The following is an 18,705-nucleotide window of genomic DNA, read 5'->3' on the forward strand; positions in this document are numbered from 1 at the left end:
ACAGGGCTTGTCTTTTTTAAAAAAAAAAACCTTACAAGGTGAGTTTATATGTAATGTTTGACTTTCAGTGAACAAAAGCCATCTCCAATTATTACAGAAACCAGCCCAGTTGGACTATACAAAAAATTCAATCAATATATGAGAATAACAATACAGATCCTAGCTTCAATCTTTGTGATTCCCAGTTTCAATCTTACATAAGCACGGGTGATATAAATAATAACCTGCAGAATTTATCTGAAGAATTGGGATTGATCCTGTCCATTAACAATACTGATACAGTGGTTCATTTATTGAAAACTATACTTTCATAAGCAAAATGAGTCTGATGAAGTGGATAATAGTCATGGAACATGTGCTATCTTTCAATGTATCATATTTCCCCCCAATATAATTTGCATTATCTCAATCGAGCAACCCCAATTTCACAGTAGAATATCACATGGACACACATTCACACTTCTAGCTTGTATTCAGTCTTGTAAATGTTGCAAAGAAAACAAGCAATTCATGTATCATTATGCAGAGTAACACCGGCAGTAATAAAAGGTTTTGAACCATATGTTGATTTTTTAAAAAAACCTACAATAATATAATAATATGATTCAAAACCTTGATGCTAAGCAGATTTAAGGGACCAAGGTAGCACAGTGGTTAGAATACAGTACTATAGGCTAATTCTGCCCACTGCCAGGAATTCGATCCTGACCACACAAGGTTGATTCAGCTTTCCATCCATTTGAGAGGTTGGTAAAACAAGGACCCAGATTGTTGGGGGCAACACACTGACATTATAAACCCATCTAGAGAGTGTTGTAAAGCACTATGAAGTGATATATAATCTAAGTGCTATTGCTATATAACACTACATGAAGCATTTGCTTAAGGGACAAATAATTGTCTACACCCAAAAGAGTCCATCAGGACTGCATTCTTAAATAAAATGTTTATTTTATTTATTTTATTTATTTATTATTAGCGTTTATATACCGCCCCCTCTCCCGAAGGGACTCGGGGCGGTGTACAGTCTGTATTAAAATACAACAGATTAAAACATAGAAATAACTATATAAATACATGTATAAGAGGAGGATAAAATATGCCAAACTGTACAGCTAATAAATAAATCAATACAAAAGTTTAAAATATCAGGTTAAGTTTAAAACACTATCCCTCTAAAAACCAGTAAGAATGTGTATGCCAGGAGGTAGACGTTAAAATTATGCCAAACCAGCCAGTCGGAACAGGTGTGTCTTCAGTTTCTGTCGGAAGGAGCGGAGGTCAGTAGTGGTTCTAATGTCGGGGGGGAGGTCATTCCAGAGGGTTGGGCCCATCACAGAGAAGGCCCTACTCCTCGGTGTCGCCCGTTGGCATTGCCTCGTGGACGGCACCAGGAGAAGGCCCTCCCTGTGAGAGCGGATTGGCCGCAGGGATGTATGTGGGAGGATGCGATCCCGCAGGTAACTAGGCCCTATGCCATGGAGCGCTTTAAAGATGGTGATCAGAACCTTGAAACGCACCTGAAAGACCACAGGCAGCCAGTGCAGCTCGCGCAGGAGAGGTGTTACGTGGGAGTACCTAGTACTCCCCATGACTACCCGCGCGGCTGCGTTCTGGACTAGCTGCAGTCTTCGGGCGCGTCCCAAGGGAAGCCCCATGTAGAGAGCGTTACAGTAGTCCAGGCGAGACGTCACCAGTGCATGAGTGACTGTGCGTAGGGCATCACGGTCCAGAAGGGGGCGCAATTGGCGCACCAGGCGAACCTGGTGGAACGCCCCCCTTGCCACGGCTGCCACATGATCATCCATTGACAGCCGGGCGTCTAGGAGGACGCCCAAATTGCGCGCCTGTTCCACAGGGGGAAATTGTTCGCCCCCTATGGCCAGTGATGGAATCAGCTGGCTGAACCGAGGCGCCGGTAGCCACAGCCACTCAGTCTTGGAGGGGTTGAGTTTGAGTCTGTTGTCCCCCATCCAGACCCCGACGGCTTCCAAACACCGGGACATCACTTCGACAGCCTCGTTGGGGTGGCTTGGGGTTGAGATGTACAACTGAGTATCATCAGCGTACAGATGGTACTCAACCCCAAAACCACGGATGATCTCACCCAGCGGCTTCACATATGCGTTGAACAAAAGGGGCGAGAGGACCGACCCCTGCGGCACTCCACAAGAGAGTGGCCTCGGGGTCGACCTCTGCCCCCCAGTCAACACATATTGCATCCGGCCGGAGAGGTAGGAGCCGAACCACCGTAAAACGGTGCCTCTGACTCCCATCCCCTCCAGCCGGCGCAGTAGGATACCATGGTCGATGGTATCAAAAGCCGCTGAGAGGTCTAATAGGACCAGGATAGAGGAGCAACCTCTATCTCTGGCCCTCCAGAGATCATCCACCAACGCGACCAAGGCTGTCTCGGTGCTGTGCCCGGGTCGGAAGCCGGACTGGCGTGGGTCTAGATATTCTCAAGTACAGAAAACAGTGCAGCTGATTTTTGTTAATACCTTTTCAAAACCTTGTTTTGTAATTCTAGTTTTTAATAAAGAACAAATTATTCATAATGATCAAAGCTACAATCTTCTGAATAATACTGTTATGATAAAATTCCTTTCATGTAATATCCTGGCTTTTAAAAAAACTAATCTCTTATATTTCCTGAACAATTTCAGCTGCACTGTAAGGTGTCATATCTAATGATTCCTGCACAGAGATTCCAAAATGTATTGCAGTCCGATATTTCATTTCAGTTACAATCTTGCACATGTGTGCGCACACATGTGCATACCCATACTAATAGCATCTTTTAATGGCCAAAATTAAACTGTAAAATATGTTATCAGAATTTTTATTGTGCTAATTATTACCTTAGTAATAAAATAACCCCTCCAATTTACAGATTTCCAGCACCAAAATCAAGTAACAGCACTTCCATTATTGCTGATTACCATTACCACTGCAGTCCTAAAGTTGACTTAATTATTAATTGTAAAAGATTCCCCACAAAACTTCACCAGAAACACATGGAGTTTCTTCATAAATTATTTATGGTGTCATTTCCCTAGTATAGAAACAGTGTTAACAAAGCATAGAACTGTGTGTTGCTACAATATGATCCCCAGCTACTTTCAGTTTAGTTGATAGCTTGTTGCGCATTTGCTGAAGGCATCCCAAAGTGTTAGGTCTCTCATGTATCAACCTGGGATTTTCTTATAAAGCAAAGAAAAAAACCGGTTTGAGCAGTAATGAAACTGGTATCAGTCCAGTGGATGCCTGTTCCGTTTATGCAAATGTAAAGAAATAACTTTATTTTTTTAAAATTAGGGACTCAGTCAAAATGGAACATTGTGGACGTGAGCCTTAATAATTGTTAATTATTTCTGACAACTGAAAGAAAATAAATGCTGATATTTTAGATATTTTCATCAATGTATACAAATGCTAATAAATTTTTTTGGAGATGTACCTTTAAGACATATTCTATCAAAATGTAACATAAATCACCCAATAATAGCCTTAAAATGATGCATTGTATTTTTTAATGTCCAGAATTTACATACACACTCTATCTAGATCCGTAGACAAGCACACAATATACACACAATTTCCTTTAATTAACTATACATATTTACATATTACATATGTATATACTCAAAAATACACATGGTACTTTATAGGTATATAATATGAATAAGCACAAGCAAACTCACACATACATATAATTATATATATATACATGGTATATATGTTGAATATATATATATATATATATATATATATATATATATATATATATATATATATATATATATATATACACACACACACACACACACACACACACACACACACACACACACACACACCTTGTACTCTTTTAAGTAAACAGTTGTAGTCTTTTCCAAATATGTTAGTGATTGTGATTGTGATTGTGATAAAGCAGACTTTATTTTATGGTTTTCTCAATTATTTTGAAACCAACATAAACCTCTGTAGTTTCTTCTGGTTTTCAGTGAAACTGTGCCCATGAAAACCACTGGTTTACGTAGTGACCATTGCAAAAAAGATCATACAAGTGGATTGTGATGGGCAAGCTCTATTATGGTTGTAACTCAAGAACTATCTATATCTCAATATTCATGCTATATTAACTCCTTCGATCTCAATTGCCTTTTAGCTGGTTAGAGTGCTATTGTTCTAACCTAGGCTTCTCAAGAGCATGAAGCAAACTCCTTGTCCTGACAAAAAACCCTTTAATTAATTTACTGTGAATTCTGCTCATTCACATCCAGCAAAGTCTTTCGAGGGAGGATTTACAGTCACAGACCTTATCTGGCTTGGAAAGCTGACCGGCCGATATCTGCAAAACTTGGCAAGGAGTCTTGGAGAGTCACAAACCAATTAAGTGAATTAACTTTATCCAGCAAAGTCCCCTCCCTTTTTGCTCCTCTTTTATTTCTTCTGGGAGGGGCCATTCATCGTCCATATGTGGTCTTACTCTCAAGTCGACCCCTGTTCTTTAGATGTTCCCTTTATCTGGCAACTCTGCACATACACACACTGGGAATGGCTCCAGCTGGTTATTTGCCTCACTGATGTGTTACTCTGAAGGCAGCTGATAACTGGCATACGGCTCTTACTCTCAAGTCGACCCCTGTTCTTTAGATGTTCCCTTTATCTGGCAACTCTGCACATACACACATTGGGAATGGCTCCAGCTGGTTATTTGCCTCACTGATGTGTTACTCTGAAGGCAGCTGATAACTGGCATACGGCTCTGGCCCCATCTCTGTCTCCGACACAGAGCCCTCATCAGAGCCTTCCCCAGACTCCAGGACTGGCCCATGTTCCTCCCCAACTTCCTCACTCTCCGAATCTTCTGCCAACTCTGCTGGCTGCTGGCAAGCCACAACTGCTACACTGTCTAACAATATTGACAAATTTTGATATATAGCTGGCAAAATGTGTAGGATTTTACTACGAACTACGAATATTGTTATATTTAGTTCATTTCCCTTTTAAATACTATTTTATCAATCTTCTTTAATTAAGTTTATTCTGTTATATTATGAAAGACTGCTCACTAACTAAAGTCCTTTGTCTTTGAAATTACTGATGGAATGGATGCGGTGATTCACAAAATAACAATTTGCCTATTGGTGAAGATGTCTCCATCCCTTCCTATGTCATAGAACATTCTGCTTAGCTTTTTCCTTTTTTAAAAAAATGGAACACATTTTACAACAGGATATCAGGTTGTGATAGTTAAATTTACAAATACATTTGGGTCCTGAAAACATTTATGAAAAGATAAATGATACTAGATGCTGATTCTTTGGTAGAATAAAGCTTCCACTTAAAAAAAAAAGACATGTTAGAAGAATCATTAAATCATTAAAAAAATCAAATGAAAATCAATGTCAGGTAGAGTACATGGTGTTGCAGGTGATGAGAGAAAGATCTATTGCACGGGTGTCAAACTTGCCCTGTCACATGGCTGGCACGTGATGTATCATTATGTTTTTTCCCTTTGCAAATCCGGGGTGAACGTGGCCTGCATGTGACGCATCCAGCCCATGGGATGCCAGTTTGACATCCCTGATCTATTGGATATATAGTTGTCTGCACTCACCATAGGACCTACTTCCCAATAGCTAAACCCTTTCTGCCCTTAACTCAATGAGGAAGAAGCAATATTGTGCATTTAATTACCAAACACTAGAAATCATAAATGGTATGTATTCTGTTATGATAATGCCATTGTGGAAAGCATAATAATTAAATGAAATCAAATACATGCAAATATTTTCTAGTCTGCTGGGCTGGCTTTTCTTTTGTAGTCATTAGAGGCCACAATGAATCAGCATTAACATATGTTCCTAGCAGATAATCCTACATGGGTTAAAGGCCTGGAGACCCTCCCATGTTTCACTTGTCAAAGAACAATACATTTCCCACTAAGGAAAATTTGCTTTCTAAAAGTCTCTTCTGCCAAAAACACTTCTAGGCACATAAGTTATTTCAGGAATCAAAGATAGTCACAAAGAAAAAAACAGGTACACATTCATCACAGATTAAAGTTTAATGCCAGTATAACCACTCACTTGATAAAAACAAAACAAAACAAAAACAGCCTATTGAATTTAGTTGGCATCATTTTTGAGGAGCCATGCACTATAAATAGTAAAAGTCCTTCTTGTGTCAAAAACATACCTTGATATTTTAACAGGTTTTTATTTAATAGCTAGGATAAACTTTTGACAATATTAAAAAGGAAGTATTTTTTTCAGTGAATATATATATATAATTTTTACATTTTTATTTTATCTACTCTAAGGTAGATAAAATGTTAGTCAAACTATTCTCCAAAGCACCTGAGGGTAGAACAAGAAGCAATGGGTGGAAACTAATCAAGGAGAGAAGCAACTTAGAACTGAGGAGAAATTTCCTGACAGTTAGAACAATTAATCAGTGGAACAGCTTGCCTCCAGAAGTTGTGAATGCCCCAACACTGGAAGTCTTTAAGAAGATGTTGGATAGCCATTTGTCTGAAATGGTATAGGGTTTCCTGCCTAGGCAGGAGGTTGGGCTAGAAGACCTCCAAGGTCCCTTCCAACTCTGCTACTGTATTGTTAGATACAGTTTAGGTTCTGTCTATCAAACACATATACTCCAGGAGAAATTAATAAACATCCAAGACATTCTTAAAATTTTATCATGAGAGACTGGTTGCATTTGATTCTTGCAACAATCACATAATGCTCTTGGAACAGAAATGAAATTCCTTCTTTCTAACAGGCAATATAGGGGTGGTTAGAGATTTCTACTTTAATATTTTAAACTAGATAACAGCAGAACTTGGCAATTGTTTTTAGAGCAAGACAATTATCTAAAAGGGAGAAAAATTCTCCCTAGAATCTATGCAGATTAATCTGCATTGTACTTTAAAACAATGTAGATTCGTATTTCATTAAACTATACTTTCTTTGTCACTTCTCTTTTGATAGATTCATGATTTAATTCAAAGATGGTGCTTCCAAAACATCTCTACAAGCAGACATGCTACTCTTCTTGGGGCAAACAATGATTTCAGATGAACCCAAAACTTTTTTCAAATATAGCTGACAGAATGGTTCAAAGTCGTATCTTACTAACAAAGCAACCATAAAATCAGATTTACCAGTATGATGAAGAAAGACTTTTTCGAACTACAAAGCAATGATCTATGTAACATAAATGAAAATCTGAGCCCTGCAACTGAAATATTGAAGGGAAAAGTTCTAGCATCTTAACCAACCTCAAGAGGCTTGCAAGTGAGCATAGTTATGAAACTAGGAGTAAATCACAAGCAGTCTTCCTTCTAAGCTTTTTTTTTGTACTAAATTTAAGAAATTCTAATTAAAGACAATAATATTCCCTATAAGCCATTATCATATTAAAATAATTGTCCAAGCTCAGGAAAACTGCTACTAGTTAGTTCAAGGTATTCTTAAATTGGTATAACTTAAATTGGTATCAGTATTAGTTGGGACAGTATTTCTCATATGCTATCAGTTTTATTCCATTGGATATTTCTTCTTTTTTTTCCCAAAGAAAGAAGATTTAATAGAGTGCACAATATAATTTTACAAAATAGCTAGCAAACTAATTTATAGGGTCATCCAATACAGATTAGAGCCCTGTATGGAAAAGAAGATGCCAGTTGTTTATGCTGGTTTTAGAAAAGGTCAAAGCAAAAGACATTACTGCTGATGCATGTTGGATAACTGAGAAAATCATATAAACTCAAAAAGAAAATAGATACTTTATTGATTATATAGAAAAGTTTTAAATTGAATTAGGAATGTTCTTAGGAGAATGGAAACAGCAAGGGTCATCCATATGTTTGTTCAACAAAGAATCTCTCAGCAAAGAGATTCTGAAGCAGTGATCTCCAGTGGATCTGAGAATTTTGAGAGGCAGGAGGGAGAATCATTTTACCTAAACCATGTTTTGGTGTCCCCAAATTGGATACTGGGTTACCCAGTTCCTCTTTTAACTACTTATAAGGAAGCTGCTTATTATTAGACCAATCTGTAGGACAATATTTCATGGGATTAAATATCAAGAAAAGTAAACAAAAGGATTTTAAAGTACTTATCTGGTCATGGTTTATGTATATATTGTCGTTACTGATAGCTATTATTGGGGTGTTTTCTGTTAACCAGGCTTTAAAGATCAATTTATAAGTGGAGAGATATTTGATGCTTCATTTTTTAGAGAAAGTATAAATTGGAATACACATGTTTTCTCAAATCACATTTCAATAGATACAACCTATTCTTTTCCATGCCTACCTCCTTTTCCACCACTGTGACTAAAATAATTTAGTCACTCTGATTTAGGGAAATTTGCTTTTATTGACATTACATTCTGTATCTTATGTCTAAAATTCTAAACAAAGGTGCCTCATGTGGTTTACAATGCAGTCAAAGTCTATAAAGCAAGATTAAACAAAATTATGAACCAAAAAGTAAAAGAAGCCAAAGAAGTTCGAAATAGAGATTAATATGAATGATTTGCCCTGCCATGTTTCAGTCATAAAATCAGATCAACACAGGGTTGAAAAGAACCTGGATTTCAATAAGATCAGTTAGACTCAAGTAGTTCCTGAGGATTTTATGACTCATATTGGAGATAAATTTGATTTTAACATATGTTTAGGACAATATTTTATGGTTAAAATATACAAAGGTGATTAAAGAAAGAATGTTCAAGGTTGCCATGCTGCAAAATATGAACACAAGATCTAATTTCAAAGATTGCTTTACTAAAATGATAAAGTTTGGAATAAAGAGTAATTCTAAAAGGTATCCTGATACTTGGAAAAAACAGGGAAGAAGTCCAGAAGGTATCCAGATGGTGCTCAAGAAACAACTTACATCTAAATACTAGTAAGACAAAGGAGATGGTGTTAGATTTCCGGAAGCACAGAGAGGAACCTGCCCCACTGCATAGCGAGGGGGGCTATGTAGAGAGAGTTTCCTCTTTTAAATTCTTGGGAGTGCTTATTAGTCAAGATCTCACCTGGAAAAACAACATGTCTCTGGTGACTGGAAAGGCCCAACAGAGACTTCATTTCCTTAGAGTCCTGCGAAAAAAATCAGGTGGAACAACGGCTGATGACCTCTTTCTATTGGTCCACCATAGAAAGTGTCCTCACATACTGTATCACAGTATGGTATGCTGGTTTAACAGCTGCAGACAGGAAGGCACTACAGAGAGTGATCAATTTGGCACAAGAAACCATTGGTTGCCCTCTGACACCACTGGATGACATCGCCAGATCTTGCTGCTTTAGCAGAGTAAGGAAGATAGTCAGAGATGATTCACACCCTGGTCAGTGTCTCTTTGCACTTCTACCATCAGGCAGAAGACATCAAAGTATAACCAGCCGAACAAACAGGTTTAAAGATAGTTTCTATCCTTGGGCTGTGAGACTTTTAAATACAATCACAATCACTCCATGCACACGCTAGTTTTTTTTCTTTTTCTTCTTTTTTCATTTCTCTTATAATTTTGCACCAGTGAGGTTAAAACCAATTTTGTTGTATTTAAGTACAATGACAATAAAGATTATACTTATACTGGAAGATAAATTATTCATTTTTGTAGACTGATTACTACATAAAGGCTACTTTTTAAAGGCAAACCATTGGTGTGCTGCTTATAATTATTTTGTGGTATCCCAGATTGTTTTTGAAGATCTGCTTGTGTAATTTGCCGTATTTTTCAAAGAAATATGGTTTTATTGATTATTAGATTACTCATTGAAAATTCAGCATTAAAGAATACTTTATGTTTTATCCTTATTTAGATTTAACCATTTCTTTTAGGATAATCATTTTCTAAAATTTAGAATTTTCAGAAGCAATAAGACAATATATCTAATAAAATATATTTGGCTTAAGACAAATAATCAATACAGTAAAACAAAGAAAAAAAGAAAGAAAACAATACCTTATTTATTTAGTAAAATAAGCCTGCACCTTATTTTTACCTATTAAGAAAGAGCAATGACAAACATTTAAAAGCAAATATACCTTTTTTTGTTCATTACAAATTTAATTAATTTGTTAATTAATACACACTATTCATATATAGAGGATCACACTGGCTCAGTGTCTCAATTTCTAAACTCTGAGGTCAGATTCAACCATTACAAAAAAATCTGGCAAAAATATGGCTAATTGCAACAGTTCATTTTCAATCAGGATGAAGGTTTTCTAAGCCAACTATTTACATAAGCATCCCAAAAGAGCCCAACAAAACATTTTAAGTTTGAGAAATTTTAGATTTTCTTACCAGCTCACTCAAACATGACACTGATTGAATCCCATGTTACGTAGCTTATAAGGGACCTTTCTCTAAGTGTCCAGAGCTCAGAGAGTAACATGGCCAGTTCACATTTTCATATTTAAAAGAACATAGCATTTTTTTCATCACAGTACTATGATTTTAACAGTTTATGATTTGGTGGCTTATATTCTTAAATTGTTGGATGAATGCAATTACGGTTTCTAAAATCATGGAGCAGTGTTGAGAAACTAGGTGGAAGAGAAAAAATGAGGAGACTTCTTCAAACTTTGGAGACTTTGCATTGTGTGAATTAGGGCATGACTGCTAAAAATCTCATGTGTCAGAGTAAAGGTGAAAACTAAGCAGCTGTCATTTAAGCATATATTTTATTATTTTCTACATTGCTCTTTGTTTTCTTCTTAGGAACATTTGAACAAAATGCTTTTATGTTCCCTGTAGTTTTCAAATGCATATGGATGTTAATGTGCAGGCAATAAAATGAATAAATGTAGCGTTGCTTGCTGAAATAACTGACATGTACACATAGATAAGATTACTTATTGAAAATCTCCATTCTTGAACAGGAAACACTTTGCCAGTATTATTATATGTGAAATAGGAACCTCTATTCCCCCAACCTTAGAATAAGTGGCATCACCTCAAGGTGCGAATTTAGAACATACAAGACAAAAGAGCACCGCTGAAGGAAACTAAAGGCCCATTAAATCCTGCATAAATGCATACAATATGTTCTTTACTATGATCAACGATCCGTTCAAATCTTAAAGTGGCCTAAAACAGAAGAAAAGTAGCAATTACATCCACAGAGCTTTTTCAATATCTGCCTCTATTTGTGATGTGGGATTAGTACAGCATAGTTACAGTGGAAATTTTTGCAATACATAAATGAAGACAGTTATTACAACTTACAAAAGTAGGTCTATAAATATGTATGTATGTGTGTGTGTGTGTGTGTGTGTGTGTGTGTATGGAGCAAGCTCCATGCTGTCTATTGCTCTTATATGCTACTAACAATCTCAGGGGTCCCAGAATGCTGAGATTGAACTACAGTAAGGTGAGAAAACTTTCAGAAGATTGCAATGATGGCAAAGCTCTAAGGCAAAGTATCCACCCTGTAATGCTTTGTGGTGAAGATCATATCTCTTAAGTAATAACTAACATACCAACATTTGAGATACAGAAATACGTACGTATGTACGTATGTACGTACGTACGTACGTATGTACGTATGTATGTATGTATTGTGTTACAACCCCTGGTATGCCCAAATATGGGAGGAAGCTCACTACTCCCTCTTTCTGTCCTTCGGCTCATCACAGAAAACCATCCAGGCAGAAAACCATATTCTTATTTTTAATGTTGCTTTTTATATTTGTGTTGTTTTTGTGCTGATAAATAAATAAAGGGAGACTAGTATAGATCCATTTTGAGCTATTTAGCTCTCATCAGCTAGCCATACCCTTACTGGGATTCGAACCTAAGAAAATTATTTGCCAATAAATATCATAAATATTTTCTAAATATCTGAAACAAACCATTTTAAAAAGTGTAACCTCCAACTTTTTTTTTGCTAGGATAAGAATCCTCTCTTTTCTATGCTACATTGATGTCCTATCCAATTTTTCTCAATTACCCTTGGTAGAAAATATTTCTAAATTGTTTCCTTTTCTGATGCACTTTTGACATTATTTGTTGCACCTGTTTAGGTGGGGAACCACACTCCAAAAGCTTGCTGTAACTGAAGAATAATTAAAACTATATGAATTAATGTGATGATTCTTCATGTGGTTTGTTCCCTGAAGGAAGATCCAAGCACTTCAGATTGTGGCATTCTTATAAAGTGGGTACCCCCCCCCCCGCCACAATAGTAGTCAAGCAAGTTCTCCTACCATGAAAAAAGATCAGTTAAGATACACAAGACATGTGTCATCTGGAGTTTTTTTTCCCTAAAATCTCTCAATATGATATGCTGACCTGTATAGTTAGGTAGGCAAAGGCAAGCGTAATTGTTTATCCCATCCATACAAGTTGAGTTGTTCTCACAATCGTTATCTTCACAATCATCTGGATTCAGTTCACATTTCTTCCCTTCAAATCCAGTAGGGCAGGAACAGCTTTTAACATAGGAATAAAGGATATGGTTGATTATTTAATTGCTTATTTAATATCCTATGACTATCTTAGTGTTGTATCTTATGATTCTTGATGAATGTATTTTTTATGTACACTGAAAGCATATGCACCAAAGACAAATTCCTTGTGTGTCCAATCATACTTGGCCAATAAGAATTCTATTCTATTCTATTCCATTCCATTCCATATGAAATATGAACATTAACTGGTATTTTGGTATTTTTAGAAACAGAAACTGCATATGCAAACACACATACAAACAAGAGGGGAAGTCTCTTAAAATCAAGGGATGCTAAATTAGAAAGTGTATGCATATTGTAACTTCAGCACATAGGCAAAACTTTCTCGGACTGAGGTAATTTTTCATAATTTAATATTTACATTTTATCACAGAAATTAAATCCGAGAAGCGGGACTGTAAAAAAGGGGATAAGAAGATACCATTTAAAGAAGAATAGTGGATCATTTAATTAAGACACATAGCTACATCTGGGATTGCCCAGAGCTTTTCAATTCTGCCATATGATGCAGTTTAGCAATTCAATGGGCAGATGACAAGTCCGGATGCATACAGATGGCAGATCAGCTTCAGTGAATTTTGTAGTTTGTTCCAGATTCATGCTTCACAATTCTGGCAGCACACATAATTGCAGATATATTCAATTGTTTTTTTCTGGATACCCAATAAGAAGGCCAATTTATGCCTTAGCAGTAAATCTTTCCTGGATTATGTAACTTTAGGCATCAAGGTTATTTGTATGTGTTCTATTATATTTTATTGTTCTGTTACACATAGCCACACAGACACATATGCGTGCGTGTGCGCGTGCACACACACACACACACACTCACACAATATCCGTAGTGTTTAGAAGTAAACATGTATGCAGTAGAAATAGCAGGAATAGGTTTTTTTTCTGAGTCAAAACTAAATTGGAGAATACAGCTAAAGTGTGATAAGCATGACTTGATCCAAGCCATATTCATAAATCTTAACAATCTGGCATTATTTATATAATAATGTCAGTTGTACTGAACTTTACTGATGAACTTAAAGGTACTAAATATTCTGATGATAATTATTTCTGAAAATACCAATTTCCCTGTTATAACTTTATTTTGAAAACATACTGCAAAATGAAGAAGAAATACAATACCACAAATGTAACCATGAAATATTGTAAGGCCTGGGTGGAAAACTATGTTTTAGTCCCTGTTGTACCATAACAAGAAAGGAATTTGCTTTGACTTCAGTCACCATTTCTTCCATAATATGGGATTCAACCCAGAAAAAAGAAATTAGCTATTGGCAGGTTATGCAAAAGGTGCTTATACATACTTGTACAGAAGGACTATGTAGAAGAGGACATACTTTAGGCATAAGCTATGTATGTTTGTATGTATGCTGCATTGTATATAATAAAATCCAATAAAATCCGCCAATAAAATCTGCCAATAAAATCCATTGATATTTCCTTCCAAGGGGCACCTGGTCTGGCAACCATTTGTAGGAGTCCTTGAGGTTTACCTGGTGGTCTCTTTGCCACAGCACAAACATGACAACTACCAATGTATGTATATATAATTGTATGTATACTGCATGGAGCTTAGAAGACAATAAATAGTGAAACTGCTTCAACAGGGACATGTATAGGATTTTCAAGAGACATTGTCTATTTTTTGTGCAGCTCTTTCCAATTTACACAATAGCTTCAAATGCTGTTCCAAGAAAAGCATATTACAATAATACAATCCTCAGGTTTTAGCACAAAAGACAGGTCCTTTTCCCCCAGGTGAGGATGTTCCATGTTTATGAGCTGAAACTCAAAAAAGACAATTGTAGCCACTATTATGTGTCTATTCAACATTAGTGATGGGTTAGGGAGACTTCCCTCCACTGAAAATGTATGACTTTATTTCTTTGTGTTCATGTTTGGGTGTTTTTTGGGTCAAATTTCCCATCTTCATTCATTTTATTTTTTCTGTTATTTTGTTTTTAATGCATTTTTATTTGTAACTGCCTTGGGAATCAGAAATCATAGCTATTTAAATAACAACATAAAGAAAATTGGAATCTTGTCTGTCAACTCCTAAAGTCAAGCCCCCAGCAACAGCAAAAGTCCTGCCTTCTCCATGTTTAGTTAGGATTGTTATTTCACATTTGCTGCTTCACTGGTTTGGAGACCGTCAGAGGCCTGGGAGATGTGCAGTCCCAGTTTCACAGAAAAGGAAAGAGAGAACATGATCTAAAAATGAAAACTGTAAGGTGAGAATCTGTGATTCCCAGCCTAGATAAGTTATTATGCTATTATGAATCAAATACCTATGCAGGCTGCCTTGTGTCCATTGATTCAAGTAGAAAATTTGAAGAACTATACATTTTAAACTTTGGATCCCAAACATAGTTACTTTTTTAGAGTGAAATGGCCAATGATTCATTGGTGAGGGTTCATTATTATCGGTAAATAAAGGTACTAATCTACCTGGAAGTGCATCTTCTGCCAATGAAGGGCTGACTTAGAAACCTTTGCTTTTTGAACCCTGGTATGAGGCCTGGTAGCTTGACAGACTTTGCTATAGTCTTTACTATAGCAAGTGATCGTGAATGTAGACTCTTTAGGGATACTACTATCAATGTAGGTGTTAGTCTCTTGCTCTAGTTCCAAAACCAATCAGGGACACATATGAATTGAAACAATCTAGAGGTGGAGCTCAAAGGAAGGATTTTCTGATTCTCATTCTACTACAAAATATTTTGTAAACAAGAAGCAGATGGCAGAAATCTTCAAGGTTGGGAAATAAGCATCCATGTAGCCACTGATTCAAATAGGAGGAAGGAAGAAGATTCATATTTTGGAACTAAAGGGAAGGATTCCTAAATGTTGTGAAGTGAGAACTTTTAGATATGGCTTCCTAATTCTCTGCAGTAAATCAACTTACCTAACTTTCTGGAGTCTATTTGGGAATATGGAACAGGAAAGGTCTAATCATTATACCTGGGAAGCCTCGCATGGATATCCCAACATATGAGGAGATTCAATCACAATCAATAATCCCCCCTCATTACCAGTCTGCCAAAGATTCTGAAGTCATTGTGGAAGCAACTGCAACAGTTACAATCCTCCCATACAAAGTATTTCCTTTCCTCATCAGTATGGGAATCTGACCAAATTTACTGCCTTCCTCACTCAATATGAATTATACATCTTCCTAAGATCAAATTACTTCCTTATCAAGTGAACCACCATGGGATTTGTAATTAGCTTAATGACTGAATGATGTGTAAAATGAACAACCCATCACAATTCAGATCTAGCTGGTGCAACTTGAACAGTTCATGGTACACCTGAGAACTAACTTTAAAGACCTTGTCAAGCAAGTGACTTGAGACTGTGAAAACCATTGCCTATGACAGGTGAAGCATTTAGAGAGGAAATATATTGATGAGTTGGCTATTAGCTCAGGATATGAGCTAGAATGAAAGAGGATGAACTGACTACCAGATGAAATAGAGGACACAGTCATTTATCAAGGTGCCTAATTAACTTTGACAGCATTAATCCAGGTCTGCTTGAACATCAACAGAAAAGTAAAGAAATTGCAGCAGAATGGGCGAATATGTTAATGGGAAGGGTAGACTTCATTATTCTCCTTCATTCCCTCTATCTTCACAAAGACTTTCTCTAACACTGAATATCAGAAAAAGGAAATGCATCATATATAAAACATCTTCCAACAAAATGGATATCATTGCCACTTGATCAAAAGGTGTCTGACCACTCAATCCAATATAGCACAGCCAGCAGAAGCTCTGAAGAGGATCTTCATTGCCATACATCAAAAACATCTCAGAAATCACCAACAGATTATAACCACATGGCATCACCATAGCAGACAATTAAATTCCTCCAAAACATCCTAAGTAAACCAAAAGACCCAGCAGCTTCAGAAGAAGAAGAAAGCATATAGTGTAGGAATTGCAATGGCCACTATGTACTGTAGGGCAAACAGCCAGAAAACTAGCAGAACCCATCCATGAACACCAATAGAAGACATGATGAAAGCTCCTTAATTTTACAATGCATGAACAGAATTAATAATAATTTCAACTGGGAAACTGTGGGCACCATAAACTAAGTCAAGTACAAAAGAACTAGAGAATTCTTGGAAGCCCAACACTCAGACAAATTGGCCATCAACAGGCACATAGAGATAAATATACCATTCAAAAGAGACAATTAAAAAGCCAAAAAGGAAAGACCAAATACCTTCTCACCTGCAATCAACACCCAGATAAGCAGGGATTAAACTCAAGATTAACATTAAACCAACAATCAAGAAGCAAACAATACTCCAGAAAAGAAAGTACCAGCTCAGACTTACTAGCTAAAAGCAAACAATTTCCCAATCAAGGAACCACCAATAACATTCCCACTAACATTGACCAGGCAAGCTACTAGAATAAAAAAAATGAGAGCAAACCCCACTCCCTACTAGCACTGATGATGTTACCAAGTTTGGTAATGAATCATCTACCAGGAAACAATCAAATTCAAAGAGCACCAAGGACCTCACAGACTTTTCATTTTTGTTCAGTGATTATTCAGTTTTATTCTTGGGATCAAGAATAAAAAAATACTACATACTGATTGGTAATACAGAGTTAGCATCTTAAAGCAATTTATCACAAAATTTACAAGTTACTTTCCCTTCCTCCTTTCCAGCCTGTACTCCTAACATTTTTGTCAAGGTGGTAGTTTTCTATCTCCATTCTATGAATATTACCACAGAACCATGCAATCCTTAAATGTCACTACACTCGTCCCTTCGTTTCTTAACTCTTAGAATGGTTGTGGAAGGCAAGAATTTTTACCAAATTGGATCTCAGAGAGCTCTATAGTCCATTTTTAATGAACAAGGAACATTAATAATTAACTGCTTTTGACTCTCACTATGGTAATTCTGAATATATGGTAATGGGTAATGTTGTTCAAGTTGGTGTGCAATCTCTTGGTCTTTCAAAGATTTATGAATAATATTTTACATGACTGTTGGACAAGATTTTGAATGTCTATTTAGAGGAGTTGCTGATTTATTCAAAGGATCCTACACAGCTCAGTTTTGCCAAATCGCCTAAAATTTATAGTTGGGTCACTTTTGTGAGGTTAAGATAGAAAAATGTTTCTTTGATTTTCTTTTATGAGACTATTGGGACTCTATCAGCTAAGATAGGATTCATTATCTCTTGGAGTCATCCCCCCGCCACTCTACAGTATTTTGCCTATGTTTACCATAAATTAATTCTTAATCTTACTGCACTTTTTTCAACTAAACCTCAATGTTCCCTTTTGTGAACATGCATTCACTTCTCAACTCATTCTGATTTGTCCCTGGGAACTGTGTTTCTACAATCCATATCAGACTTTGAGCACAAACTCCTGGAACTGAAGGGATCATACAAGCATCTGAATAATGACCAAACCAAAATCTTCAAACTACCAATGTCCCTGAACTCAAGTAAGTCTCCTAAAGCTTGCTTAGGCTTTTGCAGATATCAGCTCATGAATTATCTTAACCAGCACTTATATTTTTAGATGGGAACTAGAAAGTAATCAACCCCAAAGTTGATTTATGCAGACTCTGCTTTAATGTGTATTCTTATTACAAGAAGAAAATCTAACCCATTTATTGAAATAAAATGATTAACATTTGACTTCATTACTAATCATCATTTATTATAAGACTATATAAGACTGCTCTTCCTATTAGGCAGAACCTTATATTGTCTCCAGTGCTGTTAAAATAAACTTGGCCAAAGTAGATTGTGTGGTCTTCACTTCTGTTGGGTAATGGAGATGGAGGAAGTAAATTCTTTGAATAATCAATATAACTGAATTAAAAGAGCAACAACAATTGCAAAATAAAAGCAAGCAAATGTATGGAAGTTATTCCTGATACATCAGGCACATTTGATTATCTCTTATTTAGCTGGCAAGGCAATCCACATCTCACCTTAGCAAAAGGAACAAGTCATTCCTCCCTCCACCTTTTTTTAGGAGAACAAGTTCAATGAGGTGGATAGCTGTGCAGCAGAACAAAGCAGTGCTTTACTAAAGCGTATTTTATTAAAGTGCCATAAAATGATGTGAAAGGATTATACAGAACAGCTGCTTGCACTATTCATCTTATAGCGATTGCTCATAAGCCATAATATTGGAA

General features: G+C 36.5%; 1 protein-coding gene across 1 annotated transcript in view; it reads right to left on the reverse strand.

Moving 5' to 3' along the window:
- The window catches only part of SLIT3 (slit guidance ligand 3), a 524,002-nt gene that overhangs the window by 49,642 nt on the left and 455,655 nt on the right, over positions 1-18,705 (reverse strand). Inside the window, exon 28 of the mRNA XM_081937040.1 lies at positions 12,328-12,467. Coding sequence (XP_081793166.1) covers positions 12,328-12,467 — 140 coding nt within the window. The remainder of the gene's footprint in view (positions 1-12,327; positions 12,468-18,705) is intronic.

This window comes from Natrix helvetica (genome assembly GCF_964273705.1).
Source record: "Natrix helvetica genome assembly, chromosome: 1".
Lineage (NCBI taxonomy): Eukaryota > Metazoa > Chordata > Lepidosauria > Squamata > Natricidae > Natrix > Natrix helvetica.